Consider the following 27,470-nt stretch of genomic DNA (forward strand, 5'->3'; position numbering starts at 1 on the left):
GGGATTTGGGTCAATGGGATTGGCTGGGATTTGGGTCAATGGGATTGGCTGGGATTTGGGTCAATGGGATTGGCTGGGATTTGGGTCAATGAGATTGGCTGGGATTTGGGTCAATGGGATTGGTTGCAATTTGGGTCAATGGGATTGGCTGTGCTTTGGGTCAATGGGATTGGCTGTGATTTGGGTCAATGGGATTGGCCGGGATTTGGGTCAATGGGATTGGCCGGGATTTGGGCTAACAGGATTGGCTGGGATTTGGGTCAATGGGATTGGCTGGGATTTGAGTCAATGGGATTGGCTGGGATTTGGGTCGATGGGATTGGCTGAATTTGGGTCGATGGGATTAGCTGGGATTTGGGTCAAAGGGATTGTCTGGGATTTGGCTCAATTGGATTGGCTGCATATTGGGTCGATGGCATTGGCTGGGATTTGGGTCAATGGGATTGGCTGGGGTTTGGCTCAGTTGGATTGGCTGGGGTTTGGCTTAGTTGGATTGGCTGGGGTTTGGGTCGATGGGATTGGCTGGAATTTGGGTCAATGAGATTGGAGGGGATTTGGGTCAATGGGATTGGCTGGGATTTGGGTCAATGGGATTGGCTGGGATTTGGGTCAATGGGATTGGCCGGGATTTGGGTCAATGGGATTGGCCGGGATTTGGGCTAACAGGATTGGCCGGGATTTGGGTCAGTGGGATTGGCTGGGATTTGGGTCAATGGGATTGGCCGGGATTTGGGCTAATGGGATTGGCTGGGATTTGGGTCAATGGGATTGGCTGGGATTTGGGTCAATGGGATTGGCTGGGATTTGGGTCAATGGGATTGGTTGCAATTTGGGTCAATGGGATTGGCTGTGCTTTGGGTCAATGGGATTGGCTGGGATTTGGGTCAATGGGATTGGCTGGGATTTGGGTCAATGGGATTGGCCGGGATTTGGGTCAATGGGATTGGCTGGGATTTGGGCTAACAGGATTGGATGGGATTTGGGTCAATGGGATTGGCTGGGATTTGGGTCAATGGGATTGGCTGGGATTTGGGCTAATGGGATTGGCTGGGATTTGGGTCAATGGGATTGGAGGGGATTTGGGTCAATGGGATTGGCTGGGATTTGGGTCAATGGGATTGGCTGGGATTTGGGTCAATGGGATTGGCCGGGATTTGGGTCAATGGGATTGGCTGGGATTTGGGCTAACAGGATTGGATGGGATTTGGGTCAATGGGATTGGCTGGGATTTGGGTCAATGGGATTGGCTGGGATTTGGGCTAATGGGATTGGCTGGGATTTGGGTGAATGGGATTGGCTGGGATTTGGGTCAATGGGATTGGCTGGGATTTGGGTCAATGGGATTGGCTGGGATTTGAGTCAATGGGATTGGCTGGGATTTGGGACGATGGGATTGGCTGAATTTGGGTCGATGGGATTAGCTGGGATTTGGGTCAAAGGGATTGTCTGGGATTTGGCTCAATTGGATTGGCTGCGGTTTGGGTCGATGGCATTGGCTGGGATTTGGGTCAATGGGATTGGCTGGGGTTTGGCTCAGTTGGATTGGCTGGGGATTGGCTTAGTTGGATTGGCTGGGGTTTGTGTCGATGGGATTGGCTGGAATTTGGCTCAATGAGATTGGAGGGGATTTGGGTCAATGGGATTGGCTGGGATTTGGGTCAATGGGATTGGCTGGGATTTGGGTCAATGGGATTGGCTGGGATTTGGGTCAATGGGATTGGCTGGGATTTGGGTCAATGGGATTGGCTGTGCATTGGGTCAATGGGATTGGCTGGGATTTGGGTCAATGGGATTGGCCGGGATTTGGGTCAATGGGATTGGCTGGGATTTGGGCTAACAGGATTGGATGGGATTTGGGTCAATGGGATTGGCTGGGATTTGGGACAATGGGATTGGCTGGGATTTGGGCTAATTGGATTGGCTGGGATTTGGGTCAATGGGATTGGCTGGGATTTGGGTCAATGGGATTGGCTGGGATTTGGGTCAATGGGATTGGCTGGGATTTGGGTCAATGAGATTGGCTGGGATTTGGGTCAATGGGATTGGTTGCAATTTGGGTCAAAGGGATTGGCTGTGCTTTGGGTCAATGGGATTGGCTGGGATTTGGGTCAATGTAATTGGCCGGGATTTGGGTCAATGGGATTGGCCGGGATTTGGGCTAATGGGATTGGCTGGGATTTGGGTCAATGGGATTGACTGGGATTTGGGTCAATGGGATTGGCTGGGATTTGGGTCAATGGGATTGGCTGGGATTTGGGTCAATGGGATTGGCTGGGATTTGGGTCAATGGGATTGGTTGCAATTTGGGTCAATGGGATTGGCTGTGCTTTGGGTCAAGGGGATTGGCTGGGATTTGGGTCAATGGGATTGGCCGGGATTTGGGTCAATGGTATTGGCCGGGATTTGGGCTAACAGGATTGGCCGGGATTTGGGTCAATGGGATTGGCTGGGATTTGGGTCAATGGGATTGGCTGGGATTTGGGTCAATGGGATTGGCCGGGATTTGGGTCAATGGGATTGGCCGGGATTTGGGCTAACAGGATTGGCCGGGATTTGGGTCAGTGGGATTGGCTGGGATTTGGGTCAATGGGATTGGCCGGGATTTGGGCTAATGGGATTGGCTGGGATTTGGGTCAATGGGATTGGCTGGGATTTGGGTCAATGGGATTGGCTGGGATTTGGGTCAATGGGATTGGTTGCAATTTGGGTCAATGGGATTGGCTGTGCTTTGGGTCAATGGGATTGGCTGGGATTTGGGTCATTGGGATTGGCTGGGATTTGGGTCAATGGGATTGGCTGGGATTTGGGTCAATGGGATTGGCTGGGATTTGGGCTAATGGGATTGGCTGGGATTTGGGTCAATGGGATTGGCGGGGTTTTGGGTCAATGGGATTGGCTGGGATTTGGGTCAATGGGATTGACTGTGCTTTGGGTCAATGGGATTGGCTGGGATTTGGGTCAATGGGATTGGCTGGGATTTGGGCTAACAGGATTGGATGGGATTTGGGTCAATGGGATTGGCTGGGATTTGGGTCAATGGGATTGGCTGGGATTTGGGCTAATGGGATTGGCTGGGATTTGGGTCAATGGGATTGGCTGGGATTTGGGTCAATGGGATTGGCTGGGATTTGAGTCAATGGGATTGGCTGGGATTTGGGTCGATGGGATTGGCTGAATTTGGGTCGATGGGATTAGCTGGGATTTGGGTCAAAGGGATTGTCTGGGATTTGGCTCAATTGGATTGGCTGCAGATTGGGTCGATGGCATTGGCTGGGATTTGGGTCAATGGGATTGGCTGGGGTTTGGCTCAGTTGGATTGGCTGGGGTTTGGCTTAGTTGGATTGGCTGGGGTTTGGGTCGATGGGATTGGCTGGAATTTGGGTCAATGAGATTGGAGGGGATTTGGGTCAATGGGATTGGCTGGGATTTGGGTCAATGGGATTGGCTGGGATTTGGGTCAATGGGATTGGCCGGGATTTGGGTCAATGGGATTGGCCGGGATTTGGGCTAACAGGATTGGCCGGGATTTGGGTCAGTGGGATTGGCTGGGATTTGGGTCAATGGGATTGGCCGGGATTTGGGCTAATGGGATTGGCTGGGATTTGGGTCAATGGGATTGGCTGGGATTTGGGTCAATGGGATTGGCTGGGATTTGGGTCAATGGGATTGGTTGCAATTTGGGTCAATGGGATTGGCTGTGCTTTGGGTCAATGGGATTGGCTGGGATTTGGGTCAATGGATTGGCTGGGATTTGGGTCAATGGGATTGGCCGGGATTTGGGTCAATGGGATTGGCTGGGATTTGGGCTAACAGGATTGGATGGGATTTGGGTCAATGGGATTGGCTGGGATTTGGGTCAATGGGATTGGCTGGGATTTGGGCTAATGTGATTGGCTGGGATTTGGGTCAATGGGATTGGAGGGGATTTGGGTCAATGGGATTGGCTGGGATTTGGGTCAATGGGATTGGCTGGGATTTGGGTCAATGGGATTGGCCGGGATTTGGGTCAGTGGGATTGGCTGGGATTTGGGCTAACAGGATTGGATGGGATTTGGGTCAATGGGATTGGCTGGGATTTGGGTCAATGGGATTGGCTGGGATTTGGGCTAATGGGATTGGCTGGGATTTGGGTCAATGGGATTGGCTGGGATATGGGTCAATGAGATTGGCTGGGATTTGGGTCAATGGGATTGGCTGGGATTTGAGTCAATGGGATTGGCTGGGATTTGGGACGATGGGATTGGCTGAATTTGGGTCGATGGGATTAGCTGGGATTTGGGTCAAAGGGATTGTCTGGGATTTGGCTCAATTGGATTGGCTGCGCTTTGGGTCGATGGCATTGGCTGGGATTTGGGTCAATGGGATTGGCTGGGGTTTGGCTCAGTTGGATTGGCTGGGGATTGGCTTAGTTGGATTGGCTGGGGTTTGGGTCGATGGGATTGGTTGGAATTTGGCTCAATGAGATTGGAGGGGATTTGGGTCAATGGGATTGGCTGGGATTTGGGTCAATGGGATTGGCTGGGATTTGGGTCAATGGGATTGGCTGGGATTTGGGTCAATGGGATTGGCTGGGATTTAGGTCAATGGGATTGGCTGTGCTTTGGGTCAATGGGATTGGCTGGGATTTGGGTCAATGGGATTGGCCGGGATTTGGGTCAATGGGATTGGCTGGGATTTGGGCTAACAGGATTGGATGGGATTTGGGTCAATGGGATTGGCTGGGATTTGGGACAATGGGATTGGCTGGGATTTGGGCTAATTGGATTGGCTGGGATTTGGGTCAATGGGATTGGGTGGGATTTGGGTCAATGGGATTGGCTGGGATTTGGGTCAATGGGATTGGCTGGGATTTGGGTCAATGAGATTGGCTGGGATTTGGGTCAATGGGATTGGTTGCAATTTGGGTCAAAGGGATTGGCTGTGCTTTGGGTCAATGGGATTGGCTGGGATTTGGGTCAATGGGATTGGCCGGGATTTGGGTCAATGGGATTGGCCGGGATTTGGGCTAATGGGATTGGCTGGGATTTGGGTCAATGGGATTGACTGGGATTTGGGTCAATGGGATTGGCTGGGATTTGGGTCAATGGGATTGGCTGGGATTTGGGTCAATGGGATTGGCTGGGATTTGGGTCAATGGGATTGGTTGCAATTTGGGTCAATAGGATTGGCTGTGCTTTGGGTCAATGGGATTGGCTGGGATTTGGGTCAATGGGATTGGCCGGGATTTGGGTCAATGGAATTGGCCGGGATTTGGGCTAACAGGATTGGCCAGGATTTGGGTCAATGGGATTGGCTGGGATTTGGGTCAATGGGATTGGCTGGGATTTGGGTCAATGGGATTGGCCGGGATTTGGGTCAATGGGATTGGCCGGGATTTGGGCTAACAGGATTGGCCGGGATTTGGTTCAGTGGGATTGGCTGGGATTTGGGTCAATGGGATTGGCCGGGATTTGGGCTAATGGGATTGGCTGGGATTTGGGTCAATGGGATTGGCTGGGATTTGGGTCAATGGGATTGGCTGGGATTTGGGTCAATGGGATTGGTTGCAATTTGGGTCAATGGGATTGGCTGTGCTTTGGGTCAATGGGATTGGCTGGGATTTTTGTCATTGGGATTGGCTGGGATTTGGGTCAATGGGATTTACTGGGATTTGGGTCAATGGGATTGGCTGGGATTTGGGCTAATGGGATTGGCTGGGATTTGGGTCAATGGGATTGGCTGGGATTTGGGTCAATGGGATTGGCTGAATTTGGGTCGGTGGGATTAGCTGGGATTTGGGTCAAAGGGATTGTCTGGGATTTGGGTCAATGGGATTGGCTGGGATTTGGGTCAATGGGATTGGTTGCAATTTGGGTCAAAGGGATTGGCTGTGCTTTGGGTCAATGGGATTGGCTGGGATTTGGGTCAATGGGATTGGCCGGGATTTGGGTCAATGGGATTGGCCGGGATTTGGGCTAATGGGATTGGCTGGGATTTGGGTCAATGGGATTGACTGGGATTTGGGTCAATGGGATTGGCTGGGATTTGGGCTAATGGGATTGGCCTGGATTTGGGTCAAAGGGATTGGCTGGGATTTGGGTCAATGGGATTGGCTGGGATTTGGGTCAATGGGATTGGCTGGGATTTGGGTCAATGGGATTGGCTGTGCTTTGGGTCAATGGGATTGGCTGGGATTTGGGTCAATGGGATTCGCCGGGATTTGGGTCAATGGGATTGGCTGGGATTTGGGCTAACAGGATTGGATGGGATTTGGTTCAATGGGATTGGCTGGGATTTGGGTCAATGGGATTGGCTGGGATTTGGGTCAATGGGATTGGCTGGGATTTGGGTCAATGAGATTGGCTGGGATTTGGGTCAATGGGATTGGTTGCAATTTGGGTCAATGGGATTGGCTGTGCTTTGGGTCAATGGGATTGGCTGGGATTTGGGTCAATGGGATTGGCCGGGATTTGGGTCAATGGGATTGTCCGGGATTTGGGCTAATGGGATTGGCTGGGATTTGGGTCAATGGGATTGACTGGGATTTGGGTCAATGGGATTGGCTGGGATTTGGGTCAATGGGATTGGCTGGGATTTGGGTCAATGGGATTGGCTGGGATTTGGGTCAATGGGATTGGTTGCAATTTGGGTCAATAGGATTGGCTGTGCTTTGGGTCAATGGGATTGGCTGGGATTTGGGTCAATGGGATTGGCCGGGATTTGGGTCAATGGGATTGGCCGGGATTGGGGCTAACAGGATTGGCCGGGATTTGGGTCAATGGGATTGGCTGTGCTTTGGGTCAATGGGATTGGCTGGGATTTGGGTCAATGGGATTGGCCAGGATTTGGGTCAATGGGATTGGCCGGGATTTGGGCTAACAGGATTGGCCGGGATTTGGGTCAGTTGGATTGGCTGGGATTTGGGTCAATGGGATTGGCCGGGATTTGGGCTAATGGGATTGGCTGGGATTTGGGTCAATGGGATTGGCTGGGATTTGGGTCAATGGGATTGGCTGGGATTTGGGTCAATGGGATTGGTTGCAATTTGGGTCAATGGGATTGGCTGTGCTTTGGGTCAATGGGATTGGCTGGGATTTGGGTCAATGGGATTGGCTGGGATTTGGGCTAATGGGATTGGCTGGGATTTGGGTCAATGGGATTGGCTGGGATTTGGGTCAATGGGATTGGCTGGGATTTGGGTCAATGGGATTGGCTGGGATTTGGGTCAATGAGATTGGCTGGGATTTGGGTCAATGGGATTGGTTGCAATTTGGGTCAATGGGATTGGCTGTGCTTTGGGTCAATGGGATTGGCTGGGATTTGGGTCAATGGGATTGGCCGGGATTTGGGTCAATGGGATTGGCCGGGATTTGGGCTAACAGGATTGGCTGGGATTTGGGTCAATGGGATTGGCTGGGATTTGAGTCAATGGGATTGGCTGGGATTTGGGTCGATGGGATTGGCTGAATTTGGGTCGATGGGATTAGCTGGGATTTGGGTCAAAGGGATTGTCTGGGATTTGGCTCAATTGGATTGGCTGCAGATTGGGTCGATGGCATTGGCTGGGATTTGGGTCAATGGGATTGGCTGGGGTTTGGCTCAGTTGGATTGGCTGGGGTTTGGCTTAGTTGGATTGGCTGGGGTTTGGGTCGATGGGATTGGCTGGAATTTGGGTCAATGAGATTGGAGGGGATTTGGGTCAATGGGATTGGCTGGGATTTGGGTCAATGGGATTGGCTGGGATTTGGGTCAATGGGATTGGCCGGGATTTGGGTCAATGGGATTGGCCGGGATTTGGGCTAACAGGATTGGCCGGGATTTGGGTCAGTGGGATTGGCTGGGATTTGGGTCAATGGGATTGGCCGGGATTTGGGCTAATGGGATTGGCTGGGATTTGGGTCAATGGGATTGGCTGGGATTTGGGTCAATGGGATTGGCTGGGATTTGGGTCAATGGGATTGGTTGCAATTTGGGTCAATGGGATTGGCTGTGCTTTGGGTCAATGGGATTGGCTGGGATTTGGGTCAATGGGATTGGCTGGGATTTGGGTCAATGGGATTGGCCGGGATTTGGGTCAATGGGATTGGCTGGGATTTGGGCTAACAGGATTGGATGGGATTTGGGTCAATGGGATTGGCTGGGATTTGGGTCAATGGGATTGGCTGGGATTTGGGCTAATGGGATTGGCTGGGATTTGGGTCAATGGGATTGGAGGGGATTTGGGTCAATGGGATTGGCTGGGATTTGGGTCAATGGGATTGGCTGGGATTTGGGTCAATGGGATTGGCCGGGATTTGGGTCAATGGGATTGGCTGGGATTTGGGCTAACAGGATTGGATGGGATTTGGGTCAGTGGGATTGGCTGGGATTTGGGTCAATGGGATTGGCTGGGATTTGGGCTAATGGGATTGGCTGGGATTTGGGTGAATGGGATTGGCTGGGATTTGGGTCAATGGGATTGGCTGGGATTTGGGTCAATGGGATTGGCTGGGATTTGAGTCAATGGGATTGGCTGGGATTTGGGACGATGGGATTGGCTGAATTTGGGTCGATGGGATTCGCTGGGATTTGGGTCAAAGGGATTGTCTGGGATTTGGCTCAATTGGATTGGCTGCGGTTTGGGTCGATGGCATTGGCTGGGATTTGGGTCAATGGGATTGGCTGGGGTTTGGCTCAGTTGGATTGGCTGGGGATTGGCTTAGTTGGATTGGCTGGGGTTTGTGTCGATGGGATTGGCTGGAATTTGGCTCAATGAGATTGGAGGGGATTTGGGTCAATGGGATTGGCTGGGATTTGGGTCAATGGGATTGGCTGGGATTTGGGTCAATGGGATTGGCTGGGATTTGGGTCAATGGGATTGGCTGGGATTTGGGTCAATGGGATTGGCTGTGCTTTGGGTCAATGGGATTGGCTGGGATTTGGGTCAATGGGATTGGCCGGGATTTGGGTCAATGGGATTGGCTGGGATTTGGGCTAACAGGATTGGATGGGATTTGGGTCAATGGGATTGGCTGGGATTTGGGACAATGGGATTGGCTGGGATTTGGGCTAATTGGATTGGCTGGGATTTGGGTCAATGGGATTGGCTGGGATTTGGGTCAATGGGATTGGCTGGGATTTGGGTCAATGGGATTGGCTGGGATTTGAGTCAATGGGATTGGCTGGGATTTGGGACGATGGGATTGGCTGAATTTGGGTCGATGGGATTAGCTGGGATTTGGGTCAAAGGGATTGTCTGGGATTTGGCTCAATTGGATTGGCTGCGGTTTGGGTCGATGGCATTGGCTGGGATTTGGGTCAATGGGATTGGCTGGGGTTTGGCTCAGTTGGATTGGCTGGGGATTGGCTTAGTTGGATTGGCTGGGGTTTGTGTCGATGGGATTGGCTGGAATTTGGCTCAATGAGATTGGAGGGGATTTGGGTCAATGGGATTGGCTGGGATTTGGGTCAATGGGATTGGCTGGGATTTGGGTCAATGGGATTGGCTGGGATTTGGGTCAATGGGATTGGCTGGGATTTGGGTCAATGGGATTGGCTGTGCTTTGGGTCAATGGGATTGGCTGGGATTTGGGTCAATGGGATTGGCCGGGATTTGGGTCAATGGGATTGGCTGGGATTTGGGCTAACAGGATTGGATGGGATTTGGGTCAATGGGATTGGCTGGGATTTGGGACAATGGGATTGGCTGGGATTTGGGCTAATTGGATTGGCTGGGATTTGGGTCAATGGGATTGGCTGGGATTTGGGTCAATGGGATTGGCTGTGATTTGGGTCAATGGGATTGGCTGGGATTTGGGTCAATGAGATTGGCTGGGATTTGGGTCAATGGGATTGGTTGCAATTTGGGTCAAAGGGATTGGCTGTGCTTTGGGTCAATGGGATTGGCTGGGATTTGGGTCAATGTAATTGGCCGGGATTTGGGTCAATGGGATTGGCCGGGATTTGGGCTAATGGGATTGGCTGGGATTTGGGTCAATGGGATTGACTGGGATTTGGGTCAATGGGATTGGCTGGGATTTGGGTCAATGGGATTGGCTGGGATTTGGGTCAATGGGATTGGCTGGGATTTGGGTCAATGGGATTGGTTGCAATTTGGGTCAATAGGATTGGCTGTGCTTTGGGTCAAGGGGATTGGCTGGGATTTGGGTCAATGGGATTGGCCGGGATTTGGGTCAATGGTATTGGCCGGGATTTGGGCTAACAGGATTGGCCGGGATTTGGGTCAATGGGATTGGCTGGGATTTGGGTCAATGGGATTGGCTGGGATTTGGGTCAATGGGATTGGCCGGGATTTGGGTCAATGGGATTGGCCGGGATTTGGGCTAACAGGATTGGCCGGGATTTGGGTCAGTGGGATTGGCTGGGATTTGGGTCAATGGGATTGGCCGGGATTTGGGCTAATGGGATTGGCTGGGATTTGGGTCAATGGGATTGGCTGGGATTTGGGTCAATGGGATTGGCTGGGATTTGGGTCAATGGGATTGGTTGCAATTTGGGTCAATGGGATTGGCTGTGCTTTGGGTCAATGGGATTGGCTGGGATTTGGGTCATTGGGATTGGCTGGGATTTGGGTCAATGGGATTGGCTGGGATTTGGGTCAATGGGATTGGCTGGGATTTGGGCTAATGGGATTGGCTGGGATTTGGGTCAATGGGATTGGCGGGGTTTTGGGTCAATGGGATTGGCTGGGATTTGGGTCAATGGGATTGACTGTGCTTTGGGTCAATGGGATTGGCTGGGATTTGGGTCAATGGGATTGGCTGGGATTTGGGCTAACAGGATTGGATGGGATTTGGGTCAATGGGATTGGCTGGGATTTGGGTCAATGGGATTGGCTGGGATTTGGGCTAATGGGATTGGCTGGGATTTGGGTCAATGGGATTGGCTGGGATTTGGGTCAATGGGATTGGCTGGGATTTGAGTCAATGGGATTGGCTGGGATTTGGGTCGATGGGATTGGCTGAATTTGGGTCGATGGGATTAGCTGGGATTTGGGTCAAAGGGATTGTCTGGGATTTGGCTCAATTGGATTGGCTGCAGATTGGGTCGATGGCATTGGCTGGGATTTGGGTCAATGGGATTGGCTGGGGTTTGGCTCAGTTGGATTGGCTGGGGTTTGGCTTAGTTGGATTGGCTGGGGTTTGGGTCGATGGGATTGGCTGGAATTTGGGTCAATGAGATTGGAGGGGATTTGGGTCAATGGGATTGGCTGGGATTTGGGTCAATGGGATTGGCTGGGATTTGGGTCAATGGGATTGGCCGGGATTTGGGTCAATGGGATTGGCCGGGATTTGGGCTAACAGGATTGGCCGGGATTTGGGTCAGTGGGATTGGCTGGGATTTGGGTCAATGGGATTGGCCGGGATTTGGGCTAATGGGATTGGCTGGGATTTGGGTCAATGGGATTGGCTGGGATTTGGGTCAATGGGATTGGCTGGGATTTGGGTCAATGGGATTGGTTGCAATTTGGGTCAATGGGATTGGCTGTGCTTTGGGTCAATGGGATTGGCTGGGATTTGGGTCAATGGGATTGGCTGGGATTTGGGTCAATGGGATTGGCCGGGATTTGGGTCAATGGGATTGGCTGGGATTTGGGCTAACAGGATTGGATGGGATTTGGGTCAATGGGATTGGCTGGGATTTGGGTCAATGGGATTGGCTGGGATTTGGGCTAATGTGATTGGCTGGGATTTGGGTCAATGGGATTGGAGGGGATTTGGGTCAATGGGATTGGCTGGGATTTGGGTCAATGGGATTGGCTGGGATTTGGGTCAATGGGATTGGCCGGGATTTGGGTCAGTGGGATTGGCTGGGATTTGGGCTAACAGGATTGGATGGGATTTGGGTCAATGGGATTGGCTGGGATTTGGGTCAATGGGATTGGCTGGGATTTGGGCTAATGGGATTGGCTGGGATTTGGGTCAATGGGATTGGCTGGGATATGGGTCAATGAGATTGGCTGGGATTTGGGTCAATGGGATTGGCTGGGATTTGAGTCAATGGGATTGGCTGGGATTTGGGACGATGGGATTGGCTGAATTTGGGTCGATGGGATTAGCTGGGATTTGGGTCAAAGGGATTGTCTGGGATTTGGCTCAATTGGATTGGCTGCGCTTTGGGTCGATGGCATTGGCTGGGATTTGGGTCAATGGGATTGGCTGGGGTTTGGCTCAGTTGGATTGGCTGGGGATTGGCTTAGTTGGATTGGCTGGGGTTTGGGTCGATGGGATTGGCTGGAATTTGGCTCAATGAGATTGGAGGGGATTTGGGTCAATGGGATTGGCTGGGATTTGGGTCAATGGGATTGGCTGGGATTTGGGTCAATGGGATTGGCTGGGATTTTGGTCAATGGGATTGGCTGGGATTTAGGTCAATGGGATTGGCTGTGCTTTGGGTCAATGGGATTGGCTGGGATTTGGGTCAATGGGATTGGCCGGGATTTGGGTCAATGGGATTGGCTGGGATTTGGGCTAACAGGATTGGATGGGATTTGGGTCAATGGGATTGGCTGGGATTTGGGACAATGGGATTGGCTGGGATTTGGGCTAATTGGATTGGCTGGGATTTGGGTCAATGGGATTGGGTGGGATTTGGGTCAATGGGATTGGCTGGGATTTGGGTCAATGGGATTGGCTGGGATTTGGGTCAATGAGATTGGCTGGGATTTGGGTCAATGGGATTGGTTGCAATTTGGGTCAAAGGGATTGGCTGTGCTTTGGGTCAATGGGATTGGCTGGGATTTGGGTCAATGGGATTGGCCGGGATTTGGGTCAATGGGATTGGCCGGGATTTGGGCTAATGGGATTGGCTGGGATTTGGGTCAATGGGATTGACTGGGATTTGGGTCAATGGGATTGGCTGGGATTTGGGTCAATGGGATTGGCTGGGATTTGGGTCAATGGGATTGGCTGGGATTTGGGTCAATGGGATTGGTTGCAATTTGGGTCAATAGGATTGGCTGTGCTTTGGGTCAATGGGATTGGCTGGGATTTGGGTCAATGGGATTGGCCGGGATTTGGGTCAATGGAATTGGCCGGGATTTGGGCTAACAGGATTGGCCAGGATTTGGGTCAATGGGATTGGCTGGGATTTGGGTCAATGGGATTGGCTGGGATTTGGGTCAATGGGATTGGCCGGGATTTGGGTCAATGGGATTGGCCGGGATTTGGGCTAACAGGATTGGCCGGGATTTGGTTCAGTGGGATTGGCTGGGATTTGGGTCAATGGGATTGGCCGGGATTTGGGCTAATGGGATTGGCTGGGATTTGGGTCAATGGGATTGGCTGGGATTTGGGTCAATGGGATTGGCTGGGATTTGGGTCAATGGGATTGGTTGCAATTTGGGTCAATGGGATTGGCTGTGCTTTGGGTCAATGGGATTGGCTGGGATTTTTGTCATTGGGATTGGCTGGGATTTGGGTCAATGGGATTTACTGGGATTTGGGTCAATGGGATTGGCTGGGATTTGGGCTAATGGGATTGGCTGGGATTTGGGTCAATGGGATTGGCTGGGATTTGGGTCGATGGGATTGGCTGAATTTGGGTCGGTGGGATTAGCTGGGATTTGGGTCAAAGGGATTGTCTGGGATTTGGCTCAATTGGATTGGCTGCGGTTTGGGTCGATGGCATTGGCTGGGATTTGGGTCAATGGGATTGGCTGGGGTTTGGCTCAGTTGGATTGGCTGGGGTTTGGCTTAGTTGGATTGGCTGGGGTTTGGGTCGATGGCATTGGCTGGGATTTGGGTCAATGGGATTGGCTGGGGTTTGGCTCAGTTGGATTGGCTGGGGTTTGGCTTAGTTGGATTGGCTGGGGTTTGGGTCGATGGGATTGGCTGGAATTTGGGTCAATGAGATTGGAGGGGATTTGGGTCAATGGGATTGGCTGGGATTTGGGTCAATGGGATTGGCTGGGATTTGGGTCAATGGGATTGGCCGGGATTTGGGTCAATGGGATTGGCCGGGATTTGGGCTAACAGGATTGGCCGGGATTTGGGTCAGTGGGATTGGCTGGGATTTGGGTCAATGGGATTGGCCGGGATTTGGGCTAATGGGATTGGCTGGGATTTGGGTCAATGGGATTGGCTGGGATTTGGGTCAATGGGATTGGCTGGGATTTGGGTCAATGGGATTGGTTGCAATTTGGGTCAATGGGATTGGCTGTGCTTTGGGTCAATGGGATTGGCTGGGATTTGGGTCAATGGGATTGGCTGGGATTTGGGTCAATGGGATTGGCCGGGATTTGGGTCAATGGGATTGGCTGGGATTTGGGCTAATGGGATTGGCTGGGATTTGGGTCAATGGGATTGGCTGGGATTTGGGTCAATGGGATTGGCTGGGATTTGGGTCAATGGGATTGGCTGGGATTTGGGTCAATGGGATTGGCCGGGATTTGGGTCAATGGGATTGGCTGGGATTTGGGCTAACAGGATTGGATGGGATTTGGGTCAATGGGATTGGCTGGGATTTGGGTCAATGGGATTGGCTGGGATTTGGGCTAATGGGATTGGCTGGGATTTGGGTCAATGGGATTGGCTGGGATTTGGGTCAATGGGATTGGCTGGGATTTGGGTCAATGGGATTGGCTGGGATTTGAGTCAATGGGATTGGCTGGGATTTGGGTCGATGGGATTGGCTGAATTTGGGTCGATGGGATTAGCTGGGATTTGGGTCAAAGGGATTGTCTGGGATTTGGCTCAATTGGATTGGCTGCGGTTTGGGTCGATGGCATTGGCTGGGATTTGGGTCAATGGGATTGGCTGGGGTTTGGCTCAGTTGGATTGGCTGGGGTTTGGCTTAGTTGGATTGGCTGGGGTTTGGGTCGATGGGATTGGCTGGAATTTGGGTCAATGAGATTGGAGGGGATTTGGGTCAATGGGATTGGCTGGGATTTGGGTCAATGGGATTGGCTGGGATTTGGGTCAACAGGATTGGCTGGGATTTGACTCAATTGGATTGGCTGGCATTTGGGTCAATGGAATTGGCTGGGATTTCGGTCAATGGGATTGGCTGGGATTTCAGTCGATGAGATTGGCTGGGATTTGAGTCAATGGGATTGGCTGTGCTTTGGGTCAATGGGATTGGCCGGGGTTTGGCTCAATGGGATTGGCTGGGATTTGGGTCAATGGAATTGGCTCGGATTTGGGTCAATGGAATTGGCTGGGATTTGGGTCAATGGGATTGGTTGCAATTTGGGTCAATGGGATTGGCTGGGATTTGGGTCAATGGGAATGGCCGGGATTTGGGTTGATGGGATTGTCTGGGATTTGGGTCAATGGGATTGGCTGGGATTTGGATCATTGGGATTGGTTCGGATTTGGGTCGGTCGGATTGGCCAGGATTTGGGACGATGTGATTGGCTGAGATTTGGGTCAGTGGGATTGGCTGGGATTTGGGTCAATGGGATTGGCCGGGATTTGGGACATTGGGATTGGCTGGGATTTGGGTCAGTGGGATTGGCTGGGATTTGGGTCAATGGGATTGACTGGGATTTGGGACATTGGGATTGATTGGGATTTGGGACATTAGGATTGGTAGGGATTTGGGTCCGATGGGTTTCGGTGCAAATTGGGAAATGAATTCAATCTCTCCTCCACTCCTTCCTATGAAAAGCACCTCTCTCAGACACTACTTCCCCTCTCTCTCTCACATTCCCTCTCTCCCAGACACTAACTCCTCTCTCTCTCTCTCTCTCTCACATTCCCTCTCTCTCAGACACTAACTCCTCTCTCTCCCTCTCTTTCACATTCCCTCTCTCTCAGACACAAACTCCTCTCTCTGTCTCTCTCACATTCCCTCTCTCTCAGACACAAACTCCTCTCTCTCACATTCCCTCTCTCTCTCTGACACTAACTCCTCTCTCTCTCTCTCTCACATTCCCTCTCTCTCAGACACTAACTCCTCTTTCTCTCTCTCTCTCACACATTCCCTCTCTCTCAGACACTAACTCCTCTCTCTCTCTCTCACATTCCCTCTCTCTCAGACACTAACTCCTCTCTCTCTCTCTCTGTCCCCCTAGCAGTGTGTGGTGCGACCATTCCCAATGCTACAGTGGGACACATTCTCTCTCCGGACTACAGCAGGAACCACGGCAGTAACCTGACCTGCCATTGGCTGATCGAGGCCCCCAATGGCCAGCGGCTACACTTGCACTTCGAGAGGCTCTCATTGGATGAGGACAATGACAGGTATGGTGAATGGTCGGTTCCCTGACCCCCCCACCCCTACCTGTTCCACCAATCAGCCCCTCGAGCCTTCTTCTCTCTTAATCCAGCCTGTGGCTGATCATCCACCTCAACTCCACCTTAATCCAGCCTGTGGCTGATCTTCTCCCTCAACTCCACCTTAATCCAGCCTGTGGATGATCATCCACCTCAACTCCACCTTAATCCAGCCTGTGGCTGATCTTCTCCCTCAACTCCATCTTAATCCAGCCTGTGGCTGATCTTCTCCCTCAACTCCACCTTAATCCAGCCTGTGGCTGATCTTCTCCCTCAACTCCACCTTAATCCAGCCTGTGGCTGATCTTCTCCCTCAACTCCACCTTAATCCAGCCTGTGTCTGATCATCCAGCTGAACTCCACCTTAATCCAGCCTCTCCCCATATCCCTCAATCTCCTCGGTGTCCAAAACCCTCTTGATCTCCCGGTCTTGAACCTACTCGATGACAGAGCATCCACCGCTCTCTGGGGTAGAGAATTCCAAAGGTTCACAACCCCCCCGAGTGATTTCAAAATTGGCTTAGTTGTAGGAGACAGAGGGTGATGACAGAAGGATGCTTTAGTGACTGGAAGCCAGTGTCCAGTGGTGTACCACAGGGATCTGTGCTGGGTCCCCTATTATTCATCATTTATAGAAACAACATAGATGACTATGTGGGGGGTAGGATTAGTAAGTTTGCGAATGACACAGAGATTGGCCGGGTGGTTAACAGTGAGGTTGTGTGTCTTGGGCTACAGGAAGATATAGACAGGATGGTCAAATGGGCAGATAAGTGGCAGATGGAATTTAACCCTGAAAAGTGTGAGGTGATACACTTTGGAAGGAGTCATTGGACAGGGAAGTATTCAATGAATGGCGTGGCACTAGGAAGTTCTGGGGAACAAAGGGACCTTGGCGTGTGTGTCCATAGATTTCTGAAGGTGGAGAGGCATGTTAGTGGGGTGGTGAAAAAGGCATATGGGACACTTGCCTTTATCAATCGAGGCACAGATTACAAAAGTAGGGAGGTCATGTTGGAGTTGTATAGAACCTTGGTGAGGCCACAGCTGGAGTACTGTGTGCAGTTCTGGTCGCCACATTATAGGAAGGATGTGATTGCACTGGAGGGGGGTGCAGAGGAGATTCACCAGGATGTTGCCTGGGATGATACATTTAAGTTATGAAGAGAGGTTGGATAGACTTGGGTTGTTTTCGTTGGAGCAGAGAAGACTGAGGGGTGACCCTGATCGAGGTGGACAAGATTATGAGGGGCATGGACAGGGTGGGTAGGGAGCAGCTGTTCCCCTTAGTTGAAGGGTCAGTCACAAGGGGGGTATAAGTTCAAGGTGAGGGGGCAGGAGGTTTGGGGGGGATGTGAGGAGGAACGTTTGTTACCCAGAGGGTGGTGAGGGTCTGGAATGCACTGCCTGGGAGGGTGGTGGAGGCGGGTTAGACTCACATCCTTTAAAAAGTACCTGGATGAGCACTCGGCACCTCATAACATTCAAGGCGATGGGGCCGAGTGCTGGTCAATGGGGTTAGGGAGGTAGGTCAGGGGTTTCTCACAGTGTTGGTGCAGACTCAATGGGCCGAAGGGCCTCGTCTGCACTGAGTGGTTCTGTGAAGAAATTTCTCCTCATCTCAGCCCAAAATGGCTAATCCACTCTCCTGGAATTGTGCTTTCCCCCTGTATTTTATGTGGATGGATACCATTGTTGCAATGTTACTGGAGAAATGGGCAGACAAGTGGCAGATACAGTTTAACACAGAGAAGTGTGAAGTGATTCATTTTGGTGGGAAGTACGCGGGGAGACGGTATAAAATAAAGGGGGCAATTCTAAAGGGGGGCAGGAGCTGGGGGTAAATGTGTATAAATCGTTGAAGGGGGGGCAGGACAGGGGGAGAGAGGGGTTAATAAAGCAGACAGTATCCTGGGCTTTATTCATAGGGGCGTAGGGTACAAGAGCAAGAGAGAGAGAGAGAGACAGAGAGAGAGAGAGAAAGACAGGGAGAGAGAGAGAGAGAAAGACAGGGAGAGAGAGAGAGAGAGACAGAGAGAGAGAAAGAGAGGGAGAGAGAAAGACAGGGAGAGAGAGAGAGGGAGAGAGAGAGACACACAGAGAGAGAGAGATAAAGCGAGGTAGAGAGAGACAGGGAGACAGAGAGAGACAGGGAGACAGAGTGAGAGAGAGACAGAGAGAAAGACAGTGAGAGAGAGAGGGAGAGAGACAGACAGAGGGAGAGAGAGAGACAGACACAGAGACAGACAGAGGGAGAGAGAGAGACAGAGGGAGAGAAAGAGACAGAGAGAGAGAGAGACAGAGATAGAGAGACAGAGAGAGTGAGACAGAGAGACAGAGAGAGACAGAGAGAGACAGCGACAGAGAGACAGCGACAGAGAGACAGCGACAGAGAGACAGCGACAGCGAGACAGAGACAGTGAGACAGAGACAGCGAGACAGAGACAGAGAGAGAGAGAGAGACAGACAGACAGAGAGAGACAGACAGACAGAAAGGGACAGACAGACAGAGAGTGAGACAGAGAGAGTGAGACAGAGAGAGTGAGACAGAGAGAGACAGACAGAGAGACAGAGCAAGAGAGACAGACAGAGCAAGAGAGACAGACAGAGATAGACAGACAGAGAGAGAGACATCTTTAACGGTGATGGGCCTGTTCCAAAGACTGATTTAAAATTTCCCTAGGCTCATTATCCGAAGTGGGAACTTCCCCGGGGCCCCCATCGCCTTCCATTCGGACATTGACGATGTGCCGGAGAGAGGGGTGGTCAGCGATTCCCAGGACCTCTTCATCGAGCTAGTGTCCGAGAATTCCGGAGTCCCTCTGGTGTTGGCCCTGCGATATGAAGGTAGGTTCAACTGGTCGGTCACTCACTCACTTCTCACTCACTGCTCACTGCTCACTACTCACTCACTCACTCACTTCTCACTCACTGCTCACTACTCACTCACTCACTACTCCCTACTCACTACTTACTCACTCACTCACTCACTCACACTCACTCACTTCTCACTGCTCACTACTCACTCACTCACTCACTCACTCTACTCACTACTCACTCTTCTCACTACTCACTCACTCACTTCTCACTGCTCACTACTCACTCACTCACTCACTACTCGCTACTCACTACTCACTCACTCACTTCTCACTCACTGCTCACTACTCACTACTCAGTCACTCACTCACTGCTCACTACTCACTCACTCACTACTCACTACTCACTCACTCACTTCTCACTCACTACTCACTACTCACTACTCACTCACTCACTCACTACTCACTACACACTCACTCACTCACTCACTGCTCACTACTCAATACTCACTACTCACTCACTCACTCACTGCTCACTACTCACTACTCACTCATTTCTCACTACTCACTACTCACTCACTTCTCACTCACTCACTGCTCACTGCTCACTACTCACTCACTCACTCACTGCTCACTCACTCACTCACTGCTCACTCACTGCTCACTCACTACTCACTCACTACTCACCAATCACTCACTCACTCACTGCTCACTCACTGCTCACTACTCACTACTCACTACTCACTGCTCACTCACTGCTCACTCACTCACTCACTCACTACTCACTCACTCACTCACTCACTACTCACTACTCACTACTCACCAATCACTCATTCACTCACCAATCACTCACTCACTCACTGCTCACTACTCACTACTCACTACTCACACAATCACTCAAACACTCACTACTCACTCACTACTCACTCACTGCTCACTACTCACTCCTCACTCACTCACTCCTCACTCACTCACTCACTCCTCACTCACTCACTCCTCACTCACTACTCACTCACTCCTCACTCACTCACTGCTCACTACTCACTACTCACTACTCACTCACTCACTGCTCACTCACTCACTCACTACTCACTCACTACTCACTCACTCACTACTCACTACTCACTACTCACCAATCACTCACTCACTCACCACTCACTGCTCACTACTCACTCACACTCACTCAATCACTCACTACTCACTCACTGCTCACTACTCACTCACTCACTTCACTCATTCACTCCTCACTCACTCACTCCTCACTCACTCCTCACTCACTCACTCCTCACTCACTCCTCACTCACTACTCACTCACTCACTCCTCACTCACTGCTCACTCACTCACTGCTCACTTACTGCTCACTCAATCACTCACTCAATCACTCACTCACTGCTCACTCAATCACTCACTCACTGCTCACTCAATCACTCACTCACTCACTCACTTCTCACTCACTTCTCACTCACTTCTCACTCACTTCTCACTCACTTCTCACTCACTCACTACTCACTCATTCACTCACTACTCACTCACTCACTGCTCACTCAATCACTCACTCACTCACTACTCACTCAATCACTCACTCACTGCTCACTCAATCACTCACTCACTACTCACTCACTCACTACTCACTCACTCACTACTCACTCACTCACTACTCGCTCACACTACTCACTCACTCAGTACTCACTCACTTCTCACTCATTCCTCACTCACTGCTCACTTATTCCTCACTCACTACTCACTCACACACTACTCACTCACACACTACTTACTCACACACTACTCACTCACCACTCTACTCGCTCACTCACTCACTACTCACTCACCACTCACTACTCTCACTCACTCAATACTCACTCTCATGCACTCACTACTCACTCACGGCTCATTCACCACTCACTCGCACTCATTCACTCACTCAGTCACTCACTGATTCACTCTCACTAACTCACTCAATCACTCATTCACAAACTCACTCACTCACACTCACTCACACACACTCGCGCACTCACACACACTCGCGCACTCACACACTTACTCACTTACACACACACAAACACTCGCTCACTCACACACTCTCACACGCTTACACTCGCAAACACATACTCACTCACTCACTCACTCACTCTCTCACACACACACACACACACATACCCACTCTCAGCGTCCCTCACACACATACATACACACACACACACACACACACACACACAGACACGCACACACACACTCACACTCTCTCACACTTACAGAGTCTCGGGGAGAGTCAGTGCCCGTGGGGGACCTGTACCCCGGGGGAGAGTCAGTGCCCGGACCCCGAGGGAGAGTCGGTGCCGTGTGCAAATGGCTGTAATGCCCTGTTAACCTCCTTCTCTTTGCAGCTTTCGAAACAGATCACTGTTATGAGCCGTTCCTCGTGCATGGGAACTTCAGTAGCAGTGACGCCACCTACTCTGTGGGCACCAGGGTGGTATTTTCCTGCAACCCTGGCTATGCACTCGAGCAGGGGTCAGCGATGATCGAATGTGTGGACTTGGAGGAGCCCCATTGGAACCAGACCGAGCCAGTGTGTCGAGGTGATAAGGGGTGGGTGGGGGGGGGGTGTGGTTGGGGGGGGGGGTAGCAGGGTGGTCAGAGGAGGTTGTACAAGGGACCTGGTGCCTGTGGGGGTACCCCGGGGAGTTTTGAATTTTGTCTGGGGTGGACAGCACCCCAGCGGGGGTGGGGGGGGGTGGGGGGGTAATTTGACGGGTCTGGGGGTATTTTGGGGCATTTGGGGATATTTGGGGATCTGGTGGTATTTGGGAGTCTGCTGCCATTTGGAGGGGGGGCTGAGGGTATTTGGGGCGTTCTGGGGGTATTTGGGGGGTCTGGTGGTATTTGGGGGGGCTGGGGGTATTTGGGGGGTTCTGGGGGTATTTGGGGGGTCTGGTGGTATTTGGGGGGGCTGGGGGTATTTGGGGGGTTCTGGGGGTATTTGGGGGGTCTGGTGGTATTTGGGGGGTTCTGGGGGTATTTGAGGGGTTCTGGGGGTATTTGGGGGGGCTGGGGGTATTTGACGGGTCTGGGGGTATTGGGGGTCTGGGGGTATTTGGGGTTTTTTGTGGGTCTGGGGGTATTTGGGGGTCTGGGGGTATTGGGGGGTCTGGGGGTATTTGGGTGTCTGGGGGTATTGGGGGCTCTGGGGGTATTTGGGGGATGGGAGGGGGCGGGTATTATTTGGGGGTATTTGGGGATATTTGGGGGTCTGGGGATATTTGGAGGTATTTGGGGGACGGGGGTATTGGGGATATTTGGGAGTCTGGGTGTATTTGGGGGCTCTGGGGGTATTTGGGAATATTTGGGGGTATTTGGGAGATGGGGGGGTATTTGGGGGACAGGAGCGGGGTATTTGGGGGATGGGTGCGGGGGTATTTGGGGGACGGGGGGTTATTTGGGGTTTTTTGTGGGTCTGGGGGTATTTGGGGGTCTGGGGGTATTGGGGGGCTGGGGGTATTTGGGGACATTTGGGTGTATTTGGGGTTCTGGGGGCTCTGGGGGTATTTGGGGGATGGGAGGGGGCAGGTATTATTTGGGGGTATTTGGGGATATTTGGGTATTTGGGAGTCTGGGGGTATTTGGGGGCTCTGGGGGTATTTGGGAATATTTGGGGGCATTTGGGAGATGGGGGGTATTTGGGGGACAAGAGGGGGGTATTTGGGGGATGGGTGCGGGGGTATTTGGGGGACGGGGGGTTATTTGGGGGTAGGGGGGTATTTGGGGGTATTTGGGGGACGGGAGGGGCGGCTGTTTGGGGGTATTTGGGTGTTTGGGGGTATTTTGGGGGTCTGGGGGCTCTGGGGGTATTTGGGAATATTTGGGGGACGGGAGGAGGAGTATTTGGGGGTATTTAGGCACTGCCTCGGTGTCGGGCTGAAGGTTAACCCCCTGCTCCTTCCTCAGCGACCTGTGGAGGGGACATGTCCGAATCATCCGGAGTTATCTTCTCGCCCGAATGGCCCGAGGTGTATGGGAGGAATCAGGACTGTGTCTGGTGTCTCCACGTTCCAGTAGACAAGAGGATCCTCATCGAGATCGAGATGTACGTCCCACTCCTCGTGGCCAAGGAGTTAGTGGGGGGTGGGAGTCGGAGGGAGGGTTGGGGTGGGGTGTGGGGGGAGGCCATTCAGCCCCTCTCCAGACCTGTTACACAGGAACAGGAGGAGGCCCATTAAGCCCCCTCTCCAGCCCTGTTACACAGGAACAGGAGGAGGCCATTCAGCCCCTCTCCAGCCCTGTTACACAGGAACAGGAGGAGCCCATTCAGCCCCTCTCCAGCCTGTTACACAGGAACAGGAGGAGGCCCATTCAGCCCCCTCTCCAGCCTGTTACGCAGGAACAGGAGGAGGCCCATTCAGCCCCCTCTCCAGCCCTGTTACACAGGAACAGGAGGAGGCCATTCAGCCCCCCCTCTCCAGCCCTGTTGCCCACTCCACGAGCCCTGCCGCTGATCTGTGACCTAACCCCACCCGCCCAGCCTCTGCCCCGTGCCCCTTAACACCTTCGGGCCACAGAAAGCGATCGGTCTCACCGATTTTAAAAAAAACTATCGGGTGACCAGTTGCCATCAGCGAGAGAAAGTCCCAAGCCTCCCCTGCCCTCTCTCACTACCGCCAGGTCTGTCTCTAAATCTAGACTCTGCTCCCCCGCCCTAGATTCCCTCCAAGCGGTGTAAATCATGTCTGTCTGTCTCTCTCTCTCCCGACCCTATCCGTATCCCCCCCTCCCCCCACCCTGAATATCCAGGGACACTCTCACTCCCGACAGGTCTGCCTCCATATTTACACTCTGCCCCCTTGCCCTAGATTCCCTCCAAGCGGTGTAAATTGTGTCTGTCTCTCTCTCTGTCTCTCTCTCTCTCTCCCGACCCTATGCGTTTCCCCACACCCCCAGAATATCCGAAAACTCTCACTCTCGACAGGTCTGCCTCCATATTTACACTCTGCTCCCTCGCCCTAGATTCCCTCCAAGTGGTGTAAATCGTGTCTGTCTATCTCTCTCTCTCTCTCTCTCTCTCTCCTGACCCTATCTGTTCCCACCCCCGGAATATCCGGGGAAACTCTCACTCCCAACAGGTCTGCCTCCATATTTACACTCTGCCCCCTTGCCCTAGATTCCCTCCAAGTGGTGTAAATTGTGTCTGTCTCTCTCTCTCTCCCAACCCTCTGCGTTTCCCCCCATCCCCAGAATATCCGGGGAAACTCTCACTTCCGACAGGTCTGCCTCCATATTTACACTCTGCTCCCTCACCCTAGATTCCCTCCAAGTGGTGTAAATCGTGTCTGTCTATCTCTCTCTCTCTCTCTCACTCTCTCCTGACCCTATCCGTTCCCCCCCACCCCCAGAATATCCGGGGAAACTCTCACTCCCGACAGGTCTGCCTCCATATTTACACTCTGCTCCCTCGCCCTAGATTCCCTCCAAGTGGTGTAAATCGTGTCTGTCTATCTCTCTCTCTCTCTCTCTCTCTCTCCCGACCCTATCTGTTCCCACCCCCGGAATATCCGGGGAAACTCTCACTCCCAACAGGTCTGCCTCCATATTTACACTCTGCCCCCTTGCCCTAGATTCCCTCCAAGTGGTGTAAATTGTGTCTGTCTCTCTCTCTCTCCCAACCCTCTGCGTTTCCCCCCACCCCCAGAATATCCGGGGAAACTCTCACTTCCGACAGGTCTGCCTCCATATTTACACTCTGCTCCCTCACCCTAGATTCCCTCCAAGTGGTGTAAATCGTGTCTGTCTATCTCTCTCTCTCTCTCTCACTCTCTCCTGACCCTATCCGTTCCCCCCCACCCCCAGAATATCCGGGGAAACTCTCACTCCCGACAGGTCTGCCTCCATATTTACACTCTGCTCCCTCGCCCTAGATTCCCTCCAAGTGGTGTAAATCGTGTCTGTCTATCTCTCTCTCTCTCTCTCTCTCTCTCCCGACCCTATCTGTTCCCACCCCCGGAATATCCGGGGAAACTCTCACTCCCAACAGGTCTGCCTCCATATTTACACTCTGCCCCCTTGCCCTAGATTCCCTCCAAGTGGTGTAAATTGTGTCTGTCTCTCTCTCTCTCCCAACCCTCTGCGTTTCCCCCCACCCCCAGAATATCCGGGGAAACTCTCACTTCCGACAGGTCTGCCTCCATATTTACACTCTGCTCCCTCACCCTAGATTCCCTCCAAGTGGTGTAAATCGTGTCTGTCTATCTCTCTCTCTCTCTCTCACTCTCTCCTGACCCTATCCGTTCCCCCCCACCCCCAGAATATCCGGGGAAACTCTCACTCCCGACAGGTCTGCCTCCATATTTACACTCTGCTCCCTCGCCCTAGATTCCCTCCAAGCGGTGTAAATCGTGTCTGTCTATCTCTCTCTCTCTCTCTCTCTCCTAACCCTATCCGTTAACCCCCTCAATCCGGAATATCTGGGGAAACTCTCACTCCCGACAGGTCTGCCTCCATGTTTCCATCTGCTCCCTCGCCCTAGATTCTCTCCAAGCGGTGTAAATTGTGTCTGTCTCTCTCTCTCTCCCAACCCTCTGCGTTTCCCCTCACCCCCAGAATATCCGGGGAAACTCTCACTCCCGACAGGTCTGCCTCCATATTTACACTCTGCTCCCTCGCCCTACACTCCCTCCAAGCGGTGTAAATTGTGTCTGTCTATCTCTCTCTCTCTCTGTGTCTCTCCTGACCCTATCTGTTCACCACCCTCCCCCCCCCCACCTCCCTCCGGAATATCCGGGGAAACACCCATCAAGTCGCCACCGAAGTTCCGGGGAATACAGACCCCGAGTTGGTGAATGTGGGCAGAGACGGTGAACAGTCCAAGGGTGCTCGGTGGAGGTGGTGGGTTTGGGGGAGGTGGTTGGGGGTGTGGCGGGGGGGGGTGGTGTTTATCGTGAGGGGGTCTCCGGTGTTCTGACTCCGTGACTAACTCCTGCCCGCTACCCCCTGTTCCCCCCATCCCTCTGATTCTCTTTCCCCTCCCCCACCTCCCCCTCCCCCTGTCCAGACTCAACATCCGGAGGAACGACATTCTCTCCATCTTTGACGGTCCGAACCTGAACTCTCGGATCCTTGGGCAGTACATGGGGTCCCAGAAGCATTTCAGACTCTTCTCCACCTCCTCGGACATCACCATCCAGTTCCAGTCGGATGTCAGTGACCCCGTCTCGGGCGAGAACCACGGCTTCATCATCCACTTCACAGGTAGGTGTCCTGGCCCTTCCCCCACCCGATCCCGACGCCGAGGCGATCCTGGCACAGGGTGAGGGAGGAGGACCCCCCCTCCTACCCCCCCATACAGCACCCCCCCTCCTCCTCGAGGCTGATAGACAGGGACAGGAGGAGGCCATTCAGCCCCTCTCGAGTCTGTTATACAGGAACAGGAGGAGGCCATTCAGCCCCTCTCCAGCCTGTTACAAAGGAACAAGAGGTGGCCATTCAGCCCCTCATGAGCCTGTTACACAGGAAGAGGAGGAGGCGATTCAGCCCCTCTCAAGCCTGTTACACAGGAACAGGAGGAGGCCATTCAGCCCCTCCTCCAGCCTGTTACACAGGAACAGGAGGAGGCCATTCAGCCCCTCCTCCAGCCTGTTACACAGGAACAGGAGGAGGCAATTCAGCCCCTCCTCCAGCCTGTTACACAGGAACAGGAGGAGGCCATTCAGCCCCTCCTCCAGCCTGTTACACAGGAACAGGAGGAGGCCATTCAGCCCCTCCCTCAGCCTGTTACACAGGAACAGGAGGAGGCCATTCAGCCTCCAGCCTGTTACACAGGAACAGGAGGAGGCCATTCAGCCCCTCCTCCAGCCTGTTACACAGGAACAGGAGGAGGCCATTCAGCCCCTCCTCCAGCCTGTCACACAGGAAAGGGAGGCGATTCAGCAAGTAATTGGGAAAGGAAATGGTCTGTGAGTCTGTATCACAAAGGGATTGGAGTTTCAGAGTGAAGGAGACTTACTACAATGATACAGGGCGTTGGTGAGACCACACCCGGAGCTCTGGGTCCGGTTCGGGTCTCCTTACCTGAGGAAGGAACATCCCTGCCCTAGAGGGAGGGTAACGAAGGTTCACTAGACTGGTCCCTGGGATGAGACGGATTGTCCCAGGAGGAGAGATTGAGTCGAATGAGTCTCTATTCCCTGCAGTTTCGGAGAACGAGAGGTCGTCTCACTGACACGTAGAAAATTCTGAAGGGCTTTGACAGGGTCGATGCTGAGAGGCTGTTTCCCCTCCCTCTCTCTCCCTCCTCCCCGGGCTGGAGAGTCTAGAACACGGGGGGGTCCCAGTCTCAGGAGAAGGGGTCGGCCATTCTGGGCTGAGATGAAGGAGAAATGTCTTCACTCGGGGGGGTTGTGAATCTTTGGGATTCTCCACCCCAGAGAGTGGTGGGGGGTCCGTCATCGAGTAGGTTCAAGACCGGGA

General features: G+C 52.6%; 1 protein-coding gene across 1 annotated transcript in view; it reads left to right on the forward strand.

Moving 5' to 3' along the window:
• sez6l2 (seizure related 6 homolog (mouse)-like 2) overlaps nt 1-27,470 on the forward strand; it is a 92,484-nt gene that overhangs the window by 59,820 nt on the left and 5,194 nt on the right. Inside the window, exons 7-11 of the mRNA XM_041180014.1 lie at nt 15,995-16,163; nt 18,880-19,043; nt 21,398-21,592; nt 22,959-23,097; nt 26,056-26,252. Coding sequence (XP_041035948.1) covers nt 15,995-16,163; nt 18,880-19,043; nt 21,398-21,592; nt 22,959-23,097; nt 26,056-26,252 — 864 coding nt within the window. The remainder of the gene's footprint in view (nt 1-15,994; nt 16,164-18,879; nt 19,044-21,397; nt 21,593-22,958; nt 23,098-26,055; nt 26,253-27,470) is intronic.

This window comes from Carcharodon carcharias, chromosome 38 (assembly GCF_017639515.1).
Source record: "Carcharodon carcharias isolate sCarCar2 chromosome 38, sCarCar2.pri, whole genome shotgun sequence".
Lineage (NCBI taxonomy): Eukaryota > Metazoa > Chordata > Chondrichthyes > Lamniformes > Lamnidae > Carcharodon > Carcharodon carcharias.